This window comes from Spodoptera frugiperda, chromosome 8, assembly GCF_023101765.2.
Source record: "Spodoptera frugiperda isolate SF20-4 chromosome 8, AGI-APGP_CSIRO_Sfru_2.0, whole genome shotgun sequence".
Taxonomy (NCBI): Eukaryota; Metazoa; Arthropoda; class Insecta; order Lepidoptera; family Noctuidae; genus Spodoptera; species Spodoptera frugiperda.
The window spans coordinates 4,939,452-4,964,214 of record NC_064219.1 but is presented as its reverse complement, the minus strand read 5'-3'; the positions used below and the strand labels follow the sequence as shown (position 1 = coordinate 4,964,214).

Sequence of the window (24,763 nt, the reverse complement as noted above, 5' to 3'; positions counted from 1 at the left end):
CACCTCCCTAAAGACATGCTTTCTAAATGAACGTCCTTTGGGCCCAAAAATCCTAAACGTAGTCTTAGAAAGTCCATTCAGAACGAATTTCCCCACGGGTTAAATCTAGGGTGTGCGAAAGTTATTTAGTTATTTTTTAGCTCCGACGTCTAGACTTTGAGATATTGTCAAATTTAGACCAGAGTTTTAGTCGTAAAGTTATCCGTTGCCCAATATTTAATACTTAAAATACATTTAATACGTACGTTGTATGTTAATACTACTGAATAGGTCTTAGAATTAACTGGGACCTAGTAGATATAGGTAGTTTAAAAAGGTAGATAAAAAAATAAAACAGCAAATAGTTTTCAACACGATCTCCTATATTTACATTATTAGTTCAAAATACAATTAAATGCACGATAAAACAGGTATAATACAAATCTCACTAATATTTTACATAGATAGTAATTCATTCAGGGAAAATTCATCAATACATATTCAATTAGTAGCATACACGTGTGTTTTAAGAAAATTGTAACATACTTAAATATAATATTAATGTTTTATATATTGAGATCTCTACGTGTTTCGTATTTAGACAGCATATGGTTACGTGAAGCTACTTTGATAATCCTTCCATGTGGCTGTAAAGGTAAGCGTCCACAGGCCCGCATCGCACGCATCGTACGCATTCCGTATGACGTCATCAGCACGCATCGCATGTAGGCATTACTGATGCGGTCCGTACGATGCGGATCAGTGGACGCAGTTGTATGAGTTTCTATACAAGATAAACTAAAATCCATTGCGTGCGATGCGGGCCTGTGGACGCGTACCTTTCCACGTTTATTTATAAATATTCTTCCACTGAGTGGACACGTAAGATCATCATTAGTAGCAACTGTAGTTATTTGTAGGAAATGCAATTCTAATTAATTGATCAGTCTACTATCATCGGAAATGCATCGAACAAGAGTAATATATCATAAATAAAATCTAGGCGTGGGTTTTAAAAGGAACTATAGTGATTCTGTGATCGCATGAGGGTGCTTTTCCACCAGAGATGTGCTATGTAACTGTGCTACGAAGTTGTAATAGGTAAGCTGTGAAACTGTGTGACCGTTTCCACTGATACTAAGCTATGTAGCTGTGCGAGGAAGATACGCAGCTCGAGTATGCGATGTATCAATAGTAGGGAAGCCATCTATAGCACACATCTTTCCATATAAAAAACATAACTTAGCTGAGTCCGTTTCCACCAGTGCTAAACTATGTGTACCAATGAATATGATTGGTGGAAGCCAAACGCATCCACAGCAACGTAGCATAGCACCATCTCTAGTGGAAAAGCACCGTAAGGCTGAACATATTTGTATTAGTACATAACATTAAAGTTATTAAACATCATTCATTCTAAGTACCGCTTACACAAGTAAATACAATTTGTGCTGCGACTATCCCATGAATATTTTATATAAGAAAAAATACATATGACGTCATTAATATCGAATCGACGGAATAATCGTACTCACTACTTTATCATATCATAATATAATGCATTGCAATCAAAATATACATCGACATTGAGTGACTATACTTCTAGTAACATTAAGTATTTACGTGCAAATTATATATACAAAAATGTTAAAAACTAGATGTTTGTATCCTTAGACAAGTTGACTATCTTCATGATCTTGGCATCTATAATATGTCTCTATCTGTTTTTAAGGATATTTAACTCCCTTTCCATAATTATGTGAAACTAGCAGACCCCGCGAAATTTGTTTCGCCTTGGATTTTTCCTACATAACCTAACTAAGCGAACGATATAACAAACTCAACAAAAAAGAAATGTCGAAATCGGTTCGGCTGTTCCCGAGACTCAGCGCCAGCGCTCAGCAACCCATTTAGCGAATCATTTTAATATTATAGATGTTTAAAAAATTTAGCTTAGCTTACTAATTAAAGATTTGGTATTGAAATTGACCAATGGACAAATATAACATACCTGTGTATGACGATGATATTATCCCCATACGTTTATTTCGCTTTTATTAGCACTAAGATAATCAACTTGACTAAGGATATCAACCTACAGCAACTATATTACATAGAAATCGTATAACCAGTTGATGGAAATATTGGCAGTTATTAACTAAATTAAATTGTAACTGCGTAATATGTGAACCCTGCCTAACTGCCGCACTCAAAGTCAATTAATGATTACTTAAACTATTCCTTAGTAACGATTTCGATTCGAAAAAAATTGCTAAGGAATGACTCTGAGTACGACGGTTAGAGTATAAATGTACCAAGGTTTAAAGGCTTACCTAAAGAATTTTGTATCTGGGCACATTTCATACAAAATAAATACACATCATTTTTTTAGCAAGCCAACATAATATTTTCTTTGTTAAAATGTCACAAATAATATAATATTTAGAGTAGAGAGAATTGAATATGAAATTATTTAACTAAAATAATATTTATGTCAATAAAATAATATTAAAATTAAATTAAATTAACAAGGTAATATACATATAAAAATAATTAATTAAACAATACGTTATGTTCTTAAACTTAAATAAAAACTAAAATGTTTGACGCGAGTCAATAATAGTGGAGATTTTGTAACATTAAATTTAAAAATTATTTATTTAAATATAATAAAATTATGCTAAATTTGTTATTAACACGTTAACCGCCACGTCGGATACCGGTGACCGACGCTTAGCGGAGGATTTGCCTTCAACAGTTTTCTTTTAGCAGTTAATGTTTTAAACGAAAATTTTCAACTTATAATCTAAATAAATTAACAATTTAACTTTAAGTGGTAAACAATTTGATGGCAATATAATATGGTATAGCACCACACAACCGAATGTTACTCAAATAAAATATATACATAGATAACAATAATAATAAGTAATCCATTGTCTCAATATTGTAATAAAAAATAATCAATTTTAACAAGTCCTGTATAATTTAGATTACAATAATTTCAAATAATACAATTGCCTAATAATTTAATTCAATTTATTTCATAATGTAAATTAATACAAACAACAATTAATTTTGTGCCAATGAAACATTTTTTATTATTATTCTTAAACAATGACAGATAATAAAAACTAATAAAAATTCTCGAATGATGTTATCTGCCAATTTCTTTCTTTCTTCTATACCAATAGTATGAGCTTGCTTTACGGTGAACGAAAATGAAACGAGAGCGTGTTCGGCGCTCTGATTGGTTGGTTCATTCGTGCCCACCAATAGTTCCCTTAGTACGATATGCTTTACATTTGAAGTTTTCGAAACGAGAGCGCGTTTGGCGATTTGATTGGTTGGTTTATTCAAGTCGATCAATTAGAGCCGGCCGAATGCGTTATCGTTTCGTTTTCTTTCAACGTAAAGCACACTCGTCCTAAGCCCTCAGAGCACCAAACGCGTTCTCGTTTCATTTGCGTTCAACGTAAAGCTAACTGGTACTAAGGGTTATGCACTTTGTCTAGTTTCACACATAGATATCTGTCTCAGTCGAAATTTCAGTAATTTTCTGATTGGTTGACAAACCCAATCAATTATAATCATTATAGAGAACCTCCAATAATCATTCATCACCATATAAAAAGTGCTACATCAGTCAAATCGTACTAACTTCTAATTCTAAGCGAAACTTTTGCGTTCAAGCAAACACTGCTAGTTGACCAATTAACAACCTTATTGCCTTTGTTATAAGATAAAAATTTGATTGAATATTATTAGCTTTCTTTCTTTTTATTATGCAGATTTTTATGCTGTTTCCATTCTTATATCTTAAGCAATACGTTTGAAAATTGATCACTCGCTTTTAACCAGAGATTGGATAAGATGAAACAAAATATTTTTAACTTGTCAATCAAGAATAGAGCCATTTTTATTTAACATTTCATTCATCTAACTGCTAGCAGCCCAATCTACTCCAAACTGTAATTATTTCTCATTGCATTTTCGACTTTATATCAAAACCAGAAGGTTCAAAATCGAATAAATAAAGACAGGAGTAGCTAAGTCTATTGGATGTACCTTCCATGTGTGAGTTAAGCTAATAGAAACATATTCAGTAGTAGTTCTGCAGACCACAAAAGTTATTAATATTTTTAAACATTTTTTTTTTCAAATTCCTAGCTACACTCCTACGCATACTTGTGTCTCTTCAACTAACCTTTCGCATTCATTCAAAGAAAATTAATCTAATTTATAACAATTAATGTCAATTACAAAAACTCCAAAGTTGCAGACCAAACATCATTATTGAAAACACAACTCTACTCTCACGTTATTAAAGTTCAAAATCAATTAATTCTTGATTAACAGAACCAACAACGATCCGATATAAAGAACATATAACATTGTGCTCTAAACGAATGAAAATAGAGTCTATTATTGAAAAGCAACAAAGATTTGCTGTTTACATAGACCAATTAATACATTGATGTTACCTAAAGCAACTTTATTCTCTGTATTTGAGTTTATACACAAAAATTGCATATTCTTTCACTAAGCTATAGAAAACCAGTTTATCATGATCTCGCTTTGTATGATCTTTCCGCGCATTCAGGGGTCAGTTTATACTGGTTTGCAATAGCTGTGTATATTACAAGGTATTTCACTAAGCTATATAAAACCAGTTTATCATGATCTCGCCTTGTATGACCTCTCCACGTATTCAACGGTCATTTTATACTGGTTTGTCATAGCTGTGTATATTACAAGGTATTTCACTAAGCTATATAGAACCAGTTTACAATGATCTCACCTTTTATGATCTTTCTGCGCATTCAGGGGTCACTTTATACTGTTTCACATAGCTGTGTATATTACAAGGATTTTCACTAAGCTATAGGAAACTAGTGTATCATGGTCTCGCTTTATATGATCCTTACACACATTCAACGATCACTTTATACTGGTTTTGTATAGCTGTGTATATTACAAGGTATTTCACTAAGCTATAAACAAACCAGTTTACAATGACCTCGCTTTGTATCATCTTTCCACGTATACAACGGTCATTTTATACTGGTTATGGCATAGCTGTGTATATTACAAGGTTTTTCAATAAGCTATTAAGAACCAGTTTATCATGATCTCGCGTTGTATGATCATTCCGCGTATGAAGCGGTCAGTATATACTGGTTTTTCATAGCTGTGTATATTACAAAGTCTTTCACTAAGCTATATAAAACCAGTTTATCATGACCTCGCTTTGTATGATCATTCCGCGTATTCAACGGTCAGTTTATACTGGTTTGGCATAGCCGTGTATATTACAAGGTCTTTCACTAAGCTATAACAAATACCAGTTTACAAAGGTCTCGCTTTGTATGATCATTCCGCGTATGAAGCGGTCAGTTTATACTGGTTTACATAGTACTAGGGTATACTCGAAAATGATAGTATTGTTTAGTACTTTCTATGCGTTTGGTTGATGAACACGGACCTGATCTCCATGGGGCAGAGTGTCAGCACCCCGCTGGGCAGGGGGCTCCGCACCGTGACGTACGTTAGCGAGCTGTCGTACACTTTGTCCGCCGGGCCGTCTACTAAGTCCGATATTGATATCTGTAATTAAATATTGAGGTGATTAAATTGTATTGTAAAAAGTTCCCTTTTATTCTCATAAAATAATTAGCTACAGCTTAGTTACAATATAGTTTATTTACCGAAACTTTAGAAGATGCTACTACTTGGTGGCAATCTTAGGTATTACAAGACTTCAAAAAGTATCAATAATAAGACTGGTAATTAGTGAACGATATTTAAACACGTGATTGTACTCGTGATTACAAACAAATTTCCCATAGAAACTTTTTTTGTATACGTATACTCAATAGTTTTATTTTTATCACAATAACAAAATAACAAAACAAAATATAAGTGCTAGTAAACAATAAAGTAACATTGCACATACCTGTCCGTCCCCGGCGCGGTAATGTTTGTGTATGTCGGGGCTGCCGTAACACGTGTCCAGCAACACGCGCTGCAACGTCATACCCATGCCGTGCAACACGGTGCCGTCTTTGTTCTGCCACAAAACAAAATTCATGTTAATATTTTTTTACTATAACACTGCCAAAGAATTATCAACCATATACTTTTTTTTTGCAACGTGACGCCTTCTGTTACCGAAGGCGTAGGCAGAGGTGCACACTACGTAATGCCGCTATGCAATGTAAACCCATTTTTCACCATTTATGTTGTAAGTCCCATGTAATAGGTGGTGAGTCTATTGCCATATACCAGGCATATTTCCAGACTCCGTGCTACCACTGAGAAATACCGAAAAAAGCCCAGTAATACTTCGCCCGAACCGGGAATCGAACCCGAGACCCCTTGCCCGGCAGTCGCACTTGCAACCACTCGGCCAACGAGGCAGAATTAATGTTAATATTTTTTTCTATTTTCTCTATAACACTGCCATAGAATTATCAACCAAACATCTATAAATATAAGACTCACTTTAGCAGTAACATGCGAGTGGTAGGAGGCGAGTACGATGTCTGCGTCGTTGAGGGTGACGCGGGAGTATGCGAGGCGGGGCCCGTCCTTCTTGGCCGTGTAGTGCATGGCGATAATAGGCTGCAGCAGCAACTGCTGCGACACGTGCGCGCCTAGGGTCAGCTGCCCTGAGGGCAGGTCTGCTGTTTGCTCCTTTAGGTAAAAGAATATGTTGTTGTCATAATTTAGTTTTAGAAATGTATAAAATAGCGACAAGTTTTAAAAGTAGTGACACCTAATAATCATTTCTTTTTTAACGTTGATAAGTCTGCAATTGGCCACCAACCCGATTACTGTCATTACAACAAATACGTTTTTGACAATAATACGGAATTTGGATTTGTGTCCGGTGTATGGCAATAGGTGGGGCTAGTAAGGGTTGGGTTAACAGCCAAGTCAAACCACACCATAAATTAGTGGAGGCATTTCTGTTTGCCTCATCAGGATTTAAAAATTGCCTGTTATAGTGGTACCAATGCATACATGGCCTAATTAATGGCCACACATATGGTCTAAAGTGCGACCGAAAATCAGTTTCTTAAACATATGTAGAGAAAGGTAGGTTTTCAGATCCTTTATGTCTAAAATTTATTTATTATCAATATTTTACAATGTAAAGTTCAGGGTTATCCTAGCACAGGCACCTAACTACGTTACTACGGAATATTTTTGTAAATATTGTGTCCTTGTGACATTTTGAATAAATTATTTATTTATTCAAAGTGTCAACCTGGTACTTCAAAATATAAAACGTATACTCACACTGCAATACTTCTTGGCTTCTTCAACAATAATCTTGAACGTGTGCCTCGTCCTGACATTGTCGAGCACGCCCTGCACCAGTCCTCGGTTGTCATCCCGACTCAGTCTTCTGTCTTGCATTATCTGTAAAGAAAGAATGACGACATTAAAAATTAAGCTTGCTGTTTTACATAACACTAGTCAAAAGTAGACTGACAAGATCGCAATTAGAAGAGGATGGATGTACCCAAGTTTTCTTTTTCATTAAAATCTGTTTGACAGTTCGGAACAGTGGTAATGCGCTTCTCATCAACGGAAAAAGTAATCCTTGACGAAAGTTAAGATTAATTACGTTTGAATAACGCTGGCGAAATTGCGTAAATTCGGCATTATAATACCAATGTTTGCCATGGCTGGGCAAATGGCAGCCGTGTAATGTGTAGTGGGTTCGATTCCCGCACAGAGTAACTCTTTGTGTGATCCACATACACAGTTATTAGCATAAGTCGGAATTAGGTAGAGTTATTTATGTACTTGCATCGAAATGTTAATATTAATGTGGACCTTCCCGGGATTTCTAATGGACAATCCCGTGTGGCCAACAATATTACAACCAAAAATAATAATAAGACCATCAGAGATAGACAAATAAAACAAAGATAATCAACATACAATTTTTATTTCTCTGAAATTAAATAACTTTTTATTTAAAAAATCACGGGATTTATTCTGCTCTTTAAAATTAATCTCTGGATTTGAGGCATATCCACTTTATCTTTCGCTGTATGAAATCAGTGTTAGTACATGAATAACTCTACCTAATTCCGACTTCTGATTATCAGTAATCAGTAACATACCTCAATCTGCCCGGGTTGTAGCGCGGCCATACCGAGCGGAGTGGAGGTGAGTACAGTGAGCCGCGACTTGCCGTCCTCGATGTATGTGGCGGCAGACAGCGGGTAGAAGTTCGCCTGCAGCGGCAGCTTCTCGAAGTAACGACGTTTTATCATCTACGATAAGATATATTAAAGGTTAATATTAGTCATAGTAGTTGAGAATTTCACAAGGTGTGTCCGAATTTAAAGGGTTATCGGTTTTTACTCTGTAACTTTTTCCAAAATGGAAATATATTTTTTCAAATTTTAAGACCGAAAATGAATGAGTATAATAAGACAAGTGATAGAAAAAGTTTCATTAAATAACTAAATATTAAACAGGTTTAAACGTCAAACACCAACAAAACCTATTCATATTTGCGCATTAAAAAAAAAATTTTCAACTTTATAACATACAAGATAAAGCTGAAAATTCCATACCTACATTGTTTCTATAAGATATGTCAGTATACTCTCACCTGCATCCCATTAAGATCAGTATAGAAGACGTCTCCGTTCTTGACGGCGGTCCGCAGCCGGAGCGCGATCTCGAGGTCATCGACCTGCGGGTCTATCATGAACGTGTTGCAGATCTCTACCTCACTGTGCGGTAAGGAGGGGTTGTTGTATACTGACACCTGGAATTGAGAAAGATTTGAGTATGCTTATTCGATCCGACATCGATATCAGACAGTGATACGACGTCGGGACAAGTAAAATATATGGCGTATAAGTAAAATATATACGTCACACAAATTTCATTATTTTTGTCCCCCTCCCCCGTCCTTTTTACAATTGGTCACATTTGTCGGACCTCCCCCTCCCTAGTCGTGACGTGACGTGTAGTGACGTCACATTTTATAATTTAACATCCAGTTTTTTTTAGTGTTTAGATAGTAGAATAGTTTCAAGTTCGTGTTTTAACAGTTAGATTATAATAATTGAAATGTGACGTCACGAAATTTAAGATCCCTCCCGTCCCCTTGTCACATAACTTCAACCCCCCTCCTCCCCCAGTAACGTATGACGTGGATGGCCCCTAAATTATCCGAACCTATTAGGGTCGGTTCATATCTAACGTAAAATACGTCGAGCGTATCATCGGTCGTACTGATGTATCATCGGTTGAGTGTGAACGGTCAATTGTTTTTTCTGTACATTTGTCTGTTCTGGCGTTACGCGACCGATGATACACGACGCATGTTCCGTCAGATATGGTCCGACCCATAGGATCTGACATCGCTACGTTGACGGCTTTATGAGACGCCCGTGGATTTTCAGACAATATTTGCATTACAATGACACTCAAAATAAAACCTTACAAACCAACAAACAGAGTTAATATTCCAACAATACACTCATGGGTAGAATAATATCCGTGCTCAACTTAGTGATAATACAATAAAAAACCCTATACCAATAGATTTAAAGTCTACTTTCCAACAGCACTTACAGCTAGAATAATATCTGCAGCTTTGGGCGAGTTGAGTGCGGCGTACATGGTGGCTTTGTAGATGCCCTCGGTGCTCATGGCCGGTCCAGTGACAAAACAATAATAAACCCTATACAACTAGTTTTAAAGTCTACTTTCCAACAGCACTTACAGCTAGAATAATATCTGCGGCTTTAGGCGAGTTGAGTGCTGCGTACATGGTGGCTTTGTAGATGCCCTCGGTACTCATGGCCGGTCCAGTGACAATACAATAATAAACCCTATACCAATAGATTTAAAGTCTACTTTCCAACAGCACTTACAGCTAGAATAATATCTGCAGCTTTAGGCGAGTTGAGTGCTGCGTACATGGTGGCTTTGTAGATGCCCTCGGTACTCATGGCCGGTCCAGTGACAAAACAATAATAAACCCTATACCACTAGTTTTAAAGCCTACTTTCCTACAACACTTACAGCCAGAATAATATCTGCGGCTTTAGGCGAGTTGAGCGCGGCGTACATGGTGGCTTTGTAGATGCCCTCGGTGACTCATGGCCGGTCCAGTGGCAATACAATAATAAACCCTATACCAATAGATTTAAAGCCTACTTTCCAACAACACTTACAGCTAGAATAATATCTGCGGCTTTAGGCGAGTTGAGCGCGGCGTACATGGTGGCTTTGTAGATGCCCTCGGTGACCACAATCTCGGGGAAGGCGGACGCCTTGTAGTCCGTGGCGGGGCCCGTCGGGATGAACAGGTACGCGCCGCTGTTGTTGTCTTTACCGCGCTGACTGTCGTATCTGAAGTGATAACGGGTCTTATTTTAATGCTGTTAAGGATTTGTTTTGTTTGTGTAGTTGGGAGTTATAAGTACTTCTTTTTTTTTAATAAAACTTTGTTGCACATTGGGATTTTCTCCTGTGTCATGGGTGTCTTTACATGACATGACACCCAAACCTGAACTAACCAATTTGTGGATCACACAAACAAATGCTCCGTGCGGGAATTGAACCCGATACACATTGCGTGGCAGCCGTCTACCCAACCACCGCGGCAACCGTGCAGTCTAAATCTTCTAAAACTCAATGACAAAATCATAAAATAACCATAACCAAATCGTAATTATTTCTATTGATTTATTTGCGTAAATTAATGGATAAAAGCTTTATTACTTTCGAGTCACAACTAGGAACTATATAGTATAGCTAACTAGTATGTCTCACGATAGTTATTGTAATAAAAATACTTCTATTGAATCCTGTCAAACACCTAAATCAATCTCTGGATTTCGGATTTAAATCGATCCTTAATTCACTATAGATATAGTACTTACTGTGAAAAGTCCATATGTACAGGCATGGTAACACCCTGAGGCGACACGATGGCCTTAATGAGCCCGTCCATGGTGGCCACGACGCGGGTACTGTTGCCCGCCTGCACCGTGATGTCCTCCATCAGTCGAGCCGCCGGCTGTTCTATGGGGAACATCTTCGGCAGGTCCACTGTCCAGTAGTCCGCGTTGTACACTCGCACGTGGGAGTATGATGTGTATCTGTTGTGATTTAAATTATAATATGAACTTATTTAGAGTTTTCTCTTTTAATCTAGTTCAATGCTCGACCAGTTTCGAGCTTTACCGGGGCTTCTAATTACGTCTTGTAATAATAACTTCTCATGAAAGTTGCTGTATAAATATGTGTTATGAATTATTTAGATTGGTTTTTCTGGACATGAGTAAGTATGGCAACTGTAATTAATATAGGAATCATGCATTTCTTACTATAATTAACAGTTATTTACAAATTCAATTACGAATTGCAAGTTTTAATGTAATTATTGCGAAAATCAGTAGTTATTTTTATTAACATGACATTTTGATAGCACAATTTTGATTAATAACATGACATTCCTTTTGGATACACTTGGAGATTTGATAAAGCAATACTAGTCGTTATAACAACCACAAAAGGTTCAAAATCAAATAATAAACTTACTTGTTAAGCCGAGTGCTGTCTCGAAGCGAGACGGTGTACACGGTGAGAGCGAGCGGGTCGAGAGTGACCGGGAATGACAGTTGGTACTTGTTGGCGGCAAACGCCAGTCTCTTGTCCCCAGTCACTACTGGGGATATTTGGGCCATCATCGGATTGCCTTCGGGGTCGAACACCTGGAATTGGAAAGTAAATATGAAAGATAATTAATCTTTAATATAAAAATAAGTCGGGTTTTCCATCCTGACGCTATAATTCCAGAACGCACGAACCGATTTCCACGGTTTTGTATTAGTTGAGAAGATCTCGGGCTCCGTGAGGTTTATATAGGAAAGAAAATTCAGGAAAAAATAATCAAAAGAAAAGCAGGGAATCAGGGGAAAATCATTGGTCGCGAAACTGAGTTCGCCGGGATTGCTAGTTAACAATATAATTGTCTTGTTTACGGGGTATGAAAGCAATCGTGATTGGACAGGCGATTATTCGCTTACCTATATACATATATTGTTTACATGAAAAGAAAGACAAGTTTGTAGAGTGGTCGCAAGTACAAATGCCAAACAAGAGATTCTAGTGTTGAGCACAGTTATGTTGTAGAAACGTCTCCTGTATACGAACAGCAGGCTCACCCCCTACTACATAAGATTTATAATAAAACTGGTGCACATTGTACCTATATGGGGCATTATATGCACCTCTGACTAACTCCTTGGCGATAAAAAGCGCGGTGGTTTCATCACCACCATTTCTTTTATTATTTATTTATTATAGATAATATTTATTAAAGATTATATCATAAGGCTCTCACCTCAACATGCGGCGAAGACACAAGAACAGTGAAGATCTCATGCCTCTTGAACGCCAGAGCGTTGTACAGTACAATTCTTCTCGAAGGAGATACGACATCTAGGGCGATAGTGATACGCGTCGGTATCTCGTCATGTACCCGCCAGATGTCGTCTACGTCGAAGTATATGTCGTCCTGCGCCTGGTCCACTATTAGAGGCTGGTTTAGCAAGTAGTAGGCAGCCTGTTGTATCGCTGACTGCGAGTATTTTATTGCTGTTAGCATTCTGTAAGGAAATTGTGATGTTTGTTAGTTTTCTACAATCTTGATAAGTTGTGTCGCTAATGCAGGCTACTGGAGATAGAATACGCTAATCTCTACATGCAAATGTCACAAATTCTAAAAAGTTTACAAATTACAACTTTACTGTAAAAAGTATAAGGTACAAAATCAGAACTCCGTGACTTAGCGACTGAATTCTGTCGTCGTTACCGGGACTTTGACTTATTATTTAGCTTAGTTTGGCATCCCTCTTCCCTTCCCCCGTCTACTATAGAGGGTTCATTTTAAAATACCAACAATCTCTTAGGACTATGTTACTAACATCATAAAGAACAACTTGACGTTGACTTGTTCTATGACGTTTAAAAATTCATCATATTTTAGTTCATCAGATTTTCATTAAAAAAATAAAATACTTAAATTGAACAAAACGGTCACATTGTTACACAGCTTAGCTATCACATCTTCCTCGTACAGCTACATAGCTCAGTATCGGTGAAAACGGTTAGATAGTTTCACAGCTTACTCTAATTGTTACAAAATATTATGTCCTGTATAGGTATATAACTACTAACTTCTTAGCATAGTCCTCCCGCACCTCGTCCCTGGAGGTGCCGGTGACTCCGTCGTGGTGCTGGAACAGCGCCAGCGCGCGCCGCGCCTGCTCCACGCGGTCGCGCAGCTGCAGCGACATCATCTGCGACACCGCGCCCGACGACGTGGCTTGGGATGATATTATCTCGGCCGCCCTGTGGTTGAGACAATTTGTATTTTAGTGTAATGCGAATAAGGTTGTTTTTTAATTATACTGATGGTACAGTACATATGTTTAAACATTACTTTAGTTTTCTTTCGTCTAATATGCTAATATGAAGCTAACTTTGTAATGAAAAACTTAATTTAAGAACCAGCAACTTAACGTATATAATTATAATACAGAAAAAAGAACGTTATTTATCAATTAAATCGCCTTAACTCATTATCAACACCTCTTTTCATCCATTTATCTCACACATCCTCAAACCCTTTCACCCCCTACCCCATATTAATGAAAACAGACCCCCCCTTACCTGACATAAGCCAACAAGACTCGGTCCATGTTCTTGTAGAAAGGCCTAGACGTGTAGTATCCACTCCAGTAGTGTTGGTTCCTATCCGCATACGTGAAGAAATCTCCCGAAAGCACTGGGAAGTCGCTGGCCTTCACCTCGGCGTGGACCGCTTTGAAATAATCTTCCAGAGTTCCAAATTGCACCTGTGAATGTGGTGAGTTTTAATTATTTGGTGAACTAAGCCAAAAGCTACAGTGGCGCCAAATAGTAACAAGGTAATCTATACTAATATTATAAAGCTGAAGAGTTTGTTTGATTGTTTGTTTGTTTGTTTGAACGCGCTAATCTCTGGAACTACTGGTCCGATTTGAATAATTCTTTTTTTGTTGAATAATGCATTTATCGAGGAAGGCTATAGGCTATAAAACATCACGCTATGATCAATAGGAGCCAAGCAGAGCGGGTGAAACCGCGCGGAAGTAGCTAGTTATAAATATATCATGAGCAGCATTCCGCTACACACGACGCGGCGATTGTAGCGTTGCTCATGGGTATGAGCCTCTAGCATGTCTTGAAACTAGTCGAGTTCCTCGTCAAACAGTTACGTGAGTAAGCCGATAACATAATTATAATTAATTAGAATATATCTCACGAAAGTTATAATAAAATTATAGTAACAAGGTATAATAAACTCGATTGAGTGAATATTAAAAAGTTTTAATTGAACCAGCAATACAATTTTTATAACGTGTAATTTAAACGTTTTGTTTTGAAAATTTGTTCATTGCTGACTGATCATAAAAAAACAGAGCTGATCTTTGATTTGAGTAAAATAAATGCAATATTACCGTTTACTCATTTACCGTAAATTACGACAACTTTACAAATAGTTAAATATCTAATGTGTTTGGAATTTTCAGTTCTTATACGCTCACCTCAGCATTCCAAGCGTCGTTATTATTAATGAAATCGATGAGTATCTCATAGTTCTGGTACTGGTTGTCCCACTCGTTCGCGCGGTCGTATCTGAAGTCGTCTCCGAGCGGGAACATCAGCACGTTGGTACGGTACAACTGCGCTTTCTTACGCCATTGGTCTAGGATAGTGCGGGCCCTGGAATATTTGTTGTTTATTGGTTTATTAAATACTAGCGACCCGCCCCAGCTTCGCATGGGTGCATTGGTGATATATTATGCCTGTATTATACATATAAACCTTCCTCTTGAATCACTCTACCTATTACAAAAAACCGCATCAAAATCCGTTGCGTAATTTTAAAGATTTAAGCATACAGACAAACAGACATTAATAACGACTTTGTTTTATACTATGTAGTGATGAAAGAAGAAAGAAACACATTTATCATCACAAAACAAGGGCACAGTACAGAGTATTGTAGCTACTATTATATAGTACAGACATGGTTTCATGGTGTCCCAAGCCTGTGTTAGAATGGGCGACAGTTCAACATGTGCGCGCTGTATTTTCTCTGTTTTCCTCCTGTTCTCTTGAATTTTTACCTGATTTTTTTGCTATAATCCTCACGGAGCCCGGAAATCGGTTCGCGCGTTCTGAAGTTATAGTGTTAGTAAGAAAACCCCGATTTATTTTATATTATAGATAAGTGTATGTACACTTCTCTCAAGCCTTCAGGGATTAAAAGGCATGACGTCATCTGTATGTATGTATTTACCTCTCTTCCACATTCTTCTCAAAGATCTTCCTCGGCGCCTTCCCCCAGGGACAAGTGACTCCATTGCCAGGAAGCCGCTTGAAGTCAAACTGACAGCATATCTGGACATATTACGCTTAGTTAACTTCCAATACTGCTAAAACACTTTTTGACTACTTAATTTAATAAAAATGATGTAAGGATTAAAAAAAACAATTGCCATTCTCTACAATGTCTATTTTGTACGAGCTAACCTAACACTGTGATTGAAATATAAGCTTATGGATGAAGCATATAAGCATGATAATCCATATTTAATGATTACACTTAAGAACATTATTGTTAAATAGATTTATTGATAATTGTCAAGTAAGTATGCCACGTAATTTAAGCTATACATACCGCTGGGTCAGGTCCACACGAGTGCGGCACGTCGTATGAATAGAAAGGCATCATGTGTGTAAACATGTCCGTTTTGCCAATACCGTCTGCAACACAATAAAAACACACATTAACTATGATTTTTTTTATTATTATTGCGTTTGTATTCCGCACTCTGAAAGCTATTTTAATTTTAACAGCTACGATTGAGTTTGTAGAGTTTTTACAAGAGATTTTATTGGATTGAAATTGATTATAAGAGTAAACGACCAGATCCATCTGTTATGAGATAGTCATCAGAATTAATGATCTTTCTGGCTATCTTGAATCTTGAATAATAAATATATCTTTTAATTTTAATAATTATTTTAGTCCGATTATGAGATTGGCCGCCATTATCGAATTACATACTACAGGAGAAGGATAACTTTAATAAAACCGAACCAACTTACCCCAAAGCTGTCTCCAATGGAACTCTAACTGTTTATTAGACGCCAATTCCTTCTTCACTCTATAATGCACCCTCTGTATAACTGAGTTCTCCAATCCAGCTAGTTTCAGTAGATAGGGTTGGGAACTAGAGTATCCGAACGGGTCTATAGACCATGCGTTCTTCGGTACGTAGCCAATATTGTCTATTAGCCATTGGTGGCCCGTAGTCAGCTGTTTTATGATGGCTAGCCAATGGGAGTTGGCTTCATCGTTCATCACCCATCCTCCTGTCACTATTTCTATCTTGCCAGATTTTACGAGGCTGGAAATAAAGAGGTATGTTACATTCGTAACAATTGGAGTTCCATTGATTCAAACGGATTGCTATTAAAAAAAAAATCAATTTCTTATTTATAAAAAAATTGTCTTAGCATATGAATACCCAAGACTTGTTGAGGTGTTCTAAACATAAGCAGGAAATAAGTGAGGCATAGAGTTGCCAAGTCAAAACACTAACAAATGCGTATTATGTCTGAAAGAAATGTTGCTAGTAGTATAGTAACTAGTACATAAGTTTCTTTTTTATCTTTACTCTAAAGAATTACAAGACTTTTAATTGACAAGATCATGTCAGCCTTAAATTAGTTTTGTGTAAATGATTTGCCCGACCTAAAATAAATTATATTCGTATCACATTGTAAACTGCATCTGGCTCTTAACAACTATCTTAAATGCCTCGTTGATCTCTCAATTACGATGTGAATCATCAGCGCGAACGCTCGGATCAAATCAGAGGTTATTTAAATTAATTTTGAGATATATCTATTTCCACTGAATATCGGAATATTGTAACACATAGTCTAGAATTGTACGTTTTATAACTTTAATAAGGCGATATATATTACATAGGAATCACAAAAAATCTATACAACAAAATGACGTGCTAACTGCTATACCAGGTACAAATCTGAAACTGTAAACTAGTGAACAAACAAAACGTGTGAATTACGTTATAAGGTGAGCGTCCACAGGCCCGCATCGTACGCAACGGATTTTAGTATGTGTTCTATAGAAACTCATACAACTGCGTCCACTGATCCGCATTGTACGCACCGCATCATCAGCAATGCCTACATGCGATGCGTGCTGATGACGTTATACGGAATGCGTGCAATGCGTACGACGCGGGCCTGTGGAAGCTTACCTATACACACCATTTAACTGTCATAAAACTATAGTAAAACCAATACTTACTTGGTGAATATAGCCTTATCCTTATCAGTAGCGTCACTGCTCCACCATAACGCCAAGAAACTGATCTCAGCCCATATGAACTTCCTTCCGATTCCTTCAGACAGTTTCTCTACCATATTTGTAAATATCGCGCGAGTTTGCGCCTTGTAGTAATTCTCAAACGTCTTTATCCAACCTGCAATGTTTTGTCAACGTGTAAACAATGAAATTCGTGTCGTATTTCCCCGAAAGGGGAATAAAGACATGTTTTTAACTCTCTGTTATTGCAAGGAATTTATCGACGTGTCCAAATGAGATACATAATTGCACATTGAAGTACTTCAAGTACTGGTTAACTCTTTTTGCCAATTTGTTATATGCAACACCAAGCTTACTGTCCCCGTAGGGGTAGGCAGAGGTGCACATTACAGCACGTAATGCGCATCTCTGTGTGTGCTGTGTGTTATAAGTCCCATGTAATAGAGGGAGAGATAGCCAATTTGTTAAAAGTTGAGTTTTTTTTTTCATATTAAAAGTTTTAGAATATTTGTCAGCATTCTGAACAGCAGTGTCGAAACGTCCTAATAAGTAAGTCCATTGTCATCTATCTCTATAATGGAGATTACCTGTCTAAGTAAATATCAAAAGAAAAGAAAAAAAATCTGTCTAAATACACCTATAGGTACAATTAAAGGCACTTATTATAGGCCTTTTAAAACTTGAAAGACCTGGGCAATAAGTGGTTTCTTTGTAAAATACATTACTTAATTATGTTTGATCACCTGGCGTGGAATTAAAAGCATTCTAAAAACATCCGTATTCCATGTCCCGGATCAATACGAGGATATAGATAAAGTATTGCAAAATACACTCTTAGTAACATTACCCAAAGTTTAATTTAATTTGATAAGCAATACAAATGATAAGAAAGTCGTGAACAACATGAATGTACCTAGGCACAAACATAATTGGTTAAATTTAGCGTGCCTATACATGGTGATTGTAAATTATTATCTACAGCACGTTACAAGTAGGTAAGTTCGATAAGCAATGTCCTTCTCATATCGCAATTTATAATATTCAAATCGATCATATTGCTAATGAAAGATGCATAATTGACTTTTAAGCCTTTTGCAGGAGTAAATAAAGTTTAGTTTCCATTGCATTGAGTGTTTAGTAAATAGGAACATCTTATAGGTAACTTTGTTCAAAGGTTTCAGATTATTACATGTTATTTGATGATGCGGTATATGACGATGCGGGTTTGAAACCTACAAACGGCAAGTATCAATAAGACTATTTCTGAATTATATGTACTTTCTAAGATTATTTAGACACCCTTGCCAAACGGTAATGGAAAACATCGTGAGGAAACCTGGGCTTATAATTTTCAATTCTAAGTTTGAAAACGCCAACCCGCATTGACCAAGCGTGGTGATCTCCGTCTGAAAAGAGGCGTTTGGTCAGCAGTGGCCACTTATGTGATGTTGATAATATGTTATTTTGAACAATTGTAGTATAAATGTTATTTTCCCGTTTCAGTTCAACACAAATACCTAATTTTAAATCTACTTAAATGTTTACCAATTTTAATCATTGAGTTATCAGTCAATTTTTTCCGGAATATAGAGTTGTAACCGGCGTGGAAGTTAAAAAACAACAAACGATGTAACGAATCTACGTACAAGCTACAAGGAAATCGGAATTTACAGCAAAAACAACGAATTGCAGTTTTTATTGTGCGAACGTAAAGGAAGCCAAAAAAATGTCGACTGTACGGATGGCGCGGTCACTGCGACCGGCCGCACGGAACACAATTATTTGTGCTATCCACAAATTGGTGTTCCGAGTCTGGATGTCATGTGTGAAATTAAGTATTTATAAATGTACCCATGACACAAGACAAACTATTAGTATGAAAAAACGTTTAAAAAATTCTTTACCGCAGTATTTCTATACTACTAATCTAATATATAAAATTCTCGTGTTACAGTTTTCGTTGCCATACTCCGAAACGGCTTGACCGATTTTGATGAAATTTTTGTGCTTATCCGGTATCTATGAGAATCGGCCAACATCTATTTTTCATCCCCCTAAATGTTAGGGGTAGTACAACCCTATTTTTTTTAATTTTCTGCGGACGAAGTCGCGGGCAGAAGCTAGTATATTATAAAGTTGAAAAAGTTGTTTGTTTGACCGTGCTAATCTCCGAAAGTACTGGTTCGAATTTAATAATTATTTTTGTCCATTTATTGAGGAAGACTATAAAACATCACGCCTCAATCATTAAGAGCTGAATAGCGGGTGGAACCGCGTGGGAGAAGCTAGTAGTTTCATAATTTCTACCTTCATAGTTCGCAACATCCACGAAACAAAAGCATTAGTTTACAATTTACATACGGACATTTGTAAATAAGTGTGCTAATAGTATTCCAATACTGAATGAATGACGCCGTCAACAACAGCGTCGCAACTGACACACTTATTCTATAACGGTTCATCTTGGCAATTTACTTAGTGTCGGTAAATGGGACCTAGGTATGGTACTTTCTAAAGTCTAAGCTAGGCTAATCGATAGTTCGTTTTAATTCGACGTGTTCTTAAATGTTAACCTTGAGTTGTTGAACTCTTCTTAGATTACAACATTACATTAGAAATATTACTATTGTACTATAATACAAAGGTATTAGAAATATAATGCTATAATATGACTGCCTCGTTGGTTGAGTGGTTGCAAATGCGACTACCGAGCATAGGGTATCGGGATTTAATTCCCGGTTCGGGCAAAATACTACTGGTCTTTTAGCGGTTTTTCTAAAATTTCTCAGTAGTAACACGAGGTCTGGAATTGTGCCCAATATATGACAAAAGGCTCACCCTCCATTACATGGAACTTACAACACATTTATGTAGCTTTTCACCAAATGGTGAAAACTGAATGTACAGTGGCATTACGGGCCATAATGTGCTCTGCCTTCACCATCAGGGATAAAAAGCCATGACGATAAAAAAAATACAAAGGCGAAAGCGTTTTGCGATTTGTTTATGGGTGGCACACGTTCCGCTTTCTGCATTGCCCCCTAGACTAGACAAATAGTACAAATACTAGTCGAACTAGTGAATAGAAAAATCAATGGGTTTGACATAGGTACCTTTAATTTTTATATTGGTTCGTCTAGTACATTACATATGTACATAGAAAGGTAATCGATTAACTCGTGTGAAGGCGATATCGAGTAGCATTTTCAATTTATTGATTGAATTCCGTTAATGGAAAACTGTTCGCAAGGCTTTTTTTTGACTAAAGTAAACTGATCGCAAGACTACGATGGCAGGTATATGAACCAGTTTAAACGAGAAATGGGAAATTTATAACGAATAACATATATTAGTATTGGGAGGTATAGAAAATACAAGGTACTTGTAATGTCTTTTTAAAAACAAAAACGTTTTATTATATTCATTATACACCTGTGTAAATGATAACGTTTGATAACTATGTCGTAACAAGGTCACAGTCAATTGACAATGACCAATGAAATCCTATAATAGTGTTAAAGTTCCCAAATATTTCCGACGTAATATTTAAATCCTGGCCTTCCTGACTTTAAATAAACCTAGCCTTCGGACACATAAACGACCCAAAAACCCGAAATTCAAAGATCGAGTACAGTTTTTTTTTTTCTTTCATATCTTGTGCCAGGCCAAGCAGCTAGTTTGATGCTGATGAAAAATCGCACAGACTATAAAATAGGAAGCTAATACACAAAACTCACCTGGATCATTGTGTGAGTGTGGAACTATAAATACTTTCAACTTATTCTTTTGGTTCCACTGACTCTCTTCATAATCTATTTCCCAGCCTTGCTTCCACACGCCACCGTCCAAATCGTCGAACAGGATCCGCTCATACATTGATAGCATCTACAGGACAAAATTATTCAATTAGATATAAAATTCTGTATCCTGTTTTATATCTTTAATGATATGTGAGATTATCACAGGCACACACGTACTAAAGACTAAGGTAAGGTTCAACTCTTAACTCCTTTAAACACCAAGCCGGTGCTAAACGTATATGACGTATATATGTTAGTTTAAGGTATATATCTATGGGCCATAGTTGCCTGATTATAAAGGTTTAAATAAATAAATAAATAAAATAAACGTCCTCTATCTAACAATATATGACAATATAGCTGATAGTGTCAATTTCTAGAGGCGACTAAACCTATAATGTAGTATGTGTAACTGTGAAGGGAACACGGAGCTGCGGAGTACCTAGCGGGTTTACCAGGGCTCCAGCACAAACAGCAGGAGTAAGAACGGGGTTGTTTTTATTCAGTAAGAGTCTGACACTCCTCTTGCCTTGCCCAAGGCAGGAAAGGTCATTGGATGATTTCTCCCCCTTAAAAAAAGGGGTGTGTAGGTTGCTGGGGCGCCGGCGTCGGCGCCGGCGTGAGTTGGGCAACCGAGCACGAAGGTGTATTCGGTACCCGGGCGCCAGAGTATAAATATGCAAGAGATTATGAAAGATGTTTCTATTTTGATCATTCATTTGTTGAGCTACTTGAGACACCTTGACATTATCGCTGCTTTTATACGCTATGCTTCTTTAAGCATACATAATTATGCAGTCGCAGCTTGAAGCAGTCAATCCTGACTGCTTTAGCTAGGCAGTCTGTGTAAGGCGGTCATTAGAGCCACTGACAATCGTAAGAGAAAATTATCCAGTAAAAAGTGTCTTATATTTTAATTAGGTACTTAATAAAGTGTAATATGACAAAAACAGTGGTCTTTTAATATCCTCAATGTGATAAGATAACTGTTATTAGATTATTTAATCAATCTATTCGCAAACGATTCTGATTATCAGTGCAAATAGCCTATATGTAACATGTGCCTATTTGTATTGATATATTTATCTCTAAAACAATTTAGTAATCCGGAGCTGCGGACAACGTAAAAGGTTACCGGGGCTTCGGCTCAAAGCAGGAGAAGGAACGCGGTGGTTTTTAGTCAGTAACAGTCTGACACTCCCGCTCGCCTCACTCAAGGCGGCAGAAGCCATTGGATGATTTTCCCCCCCTCGAAAAAGTTTAGATAGATTTATGTACCTTACCCTATATTAAGGTTATACATTTACTTAAATACAGGAAAAAATAATTATTATGTAATCGGCTTACTCACGTAACTTTATCGGTTTACACACGTAATTTAGAATGCCTCATGAAAGTAATAAAAATACAGGAAAATTATTAAGACATGAAATAAGAGAAGACATACAATTTTATACCATAGTTGGAGAACATGAGCTCTCTTTTAGATTGAGGAAGAAAGGAAAGAGACAGCTTGATTTCAACTTGAAATTAGTTAGTATTTAGGTTTAGTAGGCACCTAATCTGTGTTATTACTTATCTTGTTTATCACCTTTTGTTTGGCAAATTTAATCCTAGTCAGTCTATTGTGACAATTATGTCACTCTGTTTATTACTGCTAGTAAAAGTATGAGCTATGTTGTTACACAATTAACTCATGCAGTATGCAGCAACAATCAATGCAGTGTATAAAGATACCTTATACATATTAGCAAAAGGTCTACATTAATTAATTGTACTAAGACTCTGTTTTGAAATTTTTGGATATGTTTCCATTACTAAAGGTTTAATGTATAATTTGATGTACTTTTTACATGTAATGTGTCAAAATATGTCTGTGTTGTTGTCATATTCATCAAAGTTGTTTTAATCTATTAATTCTTAATCAATTTACCAAAACAAACAATAGAGAATCAAAATTGACTATGTTCAAGAACACCATAAAAGAAAGAAAATACAATACCTGAATATCAACTTTAGCTGAACTTCTCTTTGTCGCAGGACATGCGGAGATGTTGAACGGAATCCTCATCTTCGGTGGCTCATCGCCAACTGCTTTATACTCTTTAACCTCCTTGGCTTCTCTTGGAGGTTCCTTGATAACAACCTCCTTGGGCCTCTTTTGAGGTGGATGGTACTCTTGGGACTCCACAATCTGATCTACAGCAGATTTAATCTCACCAACAACGGCATGATGCTGGTATAGTTCATTCTCTATGTGCCGAAGCTTGTTTTCAAAGGATGACCATTTTGTCTGAAAACTCTGTATGAATTAAAACCCAAATAATTATGTAGTAATTGTAATAAACTTGTTATGAAATATTATCTACATTGGCTAACAAGGTCTAGTTATTAGTATTTTTTTTATTAAAGGACTTTGTCTTTTAGGGACAACATGTAAACTGACAGTCCATGAGGTCATAAACCTCATCATCTATCACATAGTCAATTGATATTATCATAATCAATTCATATCAGCCCCAGTAATAACACAGTCTGACTGGTTTCTTTGGTCAGATTTCAATATTAGGTATTTTTAAGTTGGAAATATTTTAAACATAGTTATTATAATTATATACCAATTGGATAATATATTTATTATTGAAGCTGTTATGTATGCCAGCATAAGTATATAATATACAGTACCTATAGTAAATTAATTGCAAATGTGATTAAAATCATCTGCTACATCTATCAGAGATTATCACAAATTATGAAAGTCAGGGGCAAGCTGTAATAACTTTCAGTCAGTGTAAAGTACAACAATTTCATTATTTATCTGCTTATCACCTAATTTAGATACTACATACTGATGTTAAGGAAATATATTTGTTATTTTATGGTACTTACATCCAAATCTTGGACTGCCGGTTTAGTGCTAGGCAGTTTAAAACTCAAGTCAGTCACCACATACAATATAAACACGAACGCAATAATGCATGTTGTCCAAAACACAGCTGACAATCTCCTAATCCTCATTCTGAAATCTAATATTAAAAACAAAAGATTCTTAGCTTGTTTCAACATTTCAAGAGTTTAGAAACAATGAATTAAATTGGTTCCACAACAAGCAGAACTCAAGTGTTTATCATTGAAAAACCGTTTTACGTGTAATAAAATACTACAAGCAAAACATAAAACCGAAACATCTACACTATGTACATACACATACACCGAAAAGGCGTCTACGTAATTTTAATGGCTTCAAAAAAGCCGGTGAGCACTGCCTATAGTTACCTAAGTCTCTACTATGTTCATTGTTTTAATTACCTTGTTATCACGAGTTTAATTACGCTGTTATTATTATTTTAGTACACGAACACATTTCTTTATTCGCTACAAATATTGCAGGATCTGCTAGTCCTACTACTATTTATTAATTTGTTATGGATTCATTTGACATTGACGTTTAGTGGTGACGTTTCATTTCATCCATATCTTTAGAGGTGTTTATCCATTGAACATACTAGGCTCCTGTTAG

General features: G+C 36.5%; 1 protein-coding gene across 2 annotated transcripts; it reads right to left on the bottom strand.

The window, feature by feature from the left end:
- Positions 1–341: 341 nt before the first annotated feature.
- Positions 342–24,715, bottom strand: LOC118275542 (alpha-mannosidase 2). 2 transcript variants are annotated; one of them, XM_050695679.1, is made up of 21 exons: positions 24,553–24,715; positions 24,133–24,269; positions 23,246–23,545; positions 21,181–21,328; positions 17,426–17,600; positions 16,192–16,493; positions 15,761–15,846; positions 15,380–15,480; positions 14,622–14,799; positions 13,705–13,889; positions 13,210–13,383; positions 12,374–12,638; positions 11,569–11,741; positions 10,908–11,126; positions 10,197–10,374; positions 8,618–8,776; positions 8,121–8,273; positions 7,285–7,407; positions 6,484–6,675; positions 5,936–6,049; positions 342–5,586 (listed from the first exon to the last, which is right to left on the bottom strand). In XM_050695679.1, the coding sequence occupies exons 2-21, from the start codon at positions 24,259–24,261 to the stop codon at positions 5,428–5,430; spliced, it is 3,513 nt and encodes a 1,170-aa protein (XP_050551636.1). In that variant the 5' UTR covers positions 24,262–24,269; positions 24,553–24,715; the 3' UTR covers positions 342–5,427. The 2 variants fall into 2 exon arrangements, with proteins under 2 accessions (XP_050551636.1, XP_050551637.1); XM_050695680.1 differs by having other exon boundaries at positions 23,246–23,536.
- Between the last annotated feature and the right edge of the window lie 48 nt (positions 24,716–24,763).

Excerpts from the sequence above, each read along its gene's own strand:
- LOC118275542 (XM_050695679.1), bottom strand. The coding sequence starts at position 24,261 with ATGAGGATTAGGAGATTGTCAGCTGTGTTTTGGACAACATGCATTATT. Across the intron at positions 15,481-15,760 it reads CGTGTGGACCTGACCCAGCG|ATATGCTGTCAGTTTGACTT; the intron begins GTATGTATAGCT and ends TAATATGTCCAG. Across the intron at positions 8,274-8,617 it reads CTGATCTTAATGGGATGCAG|ATGATAAAACGTCGTTACTT; the intron begins GTGAGAGTATAC and ends ATCTTATCGTAG.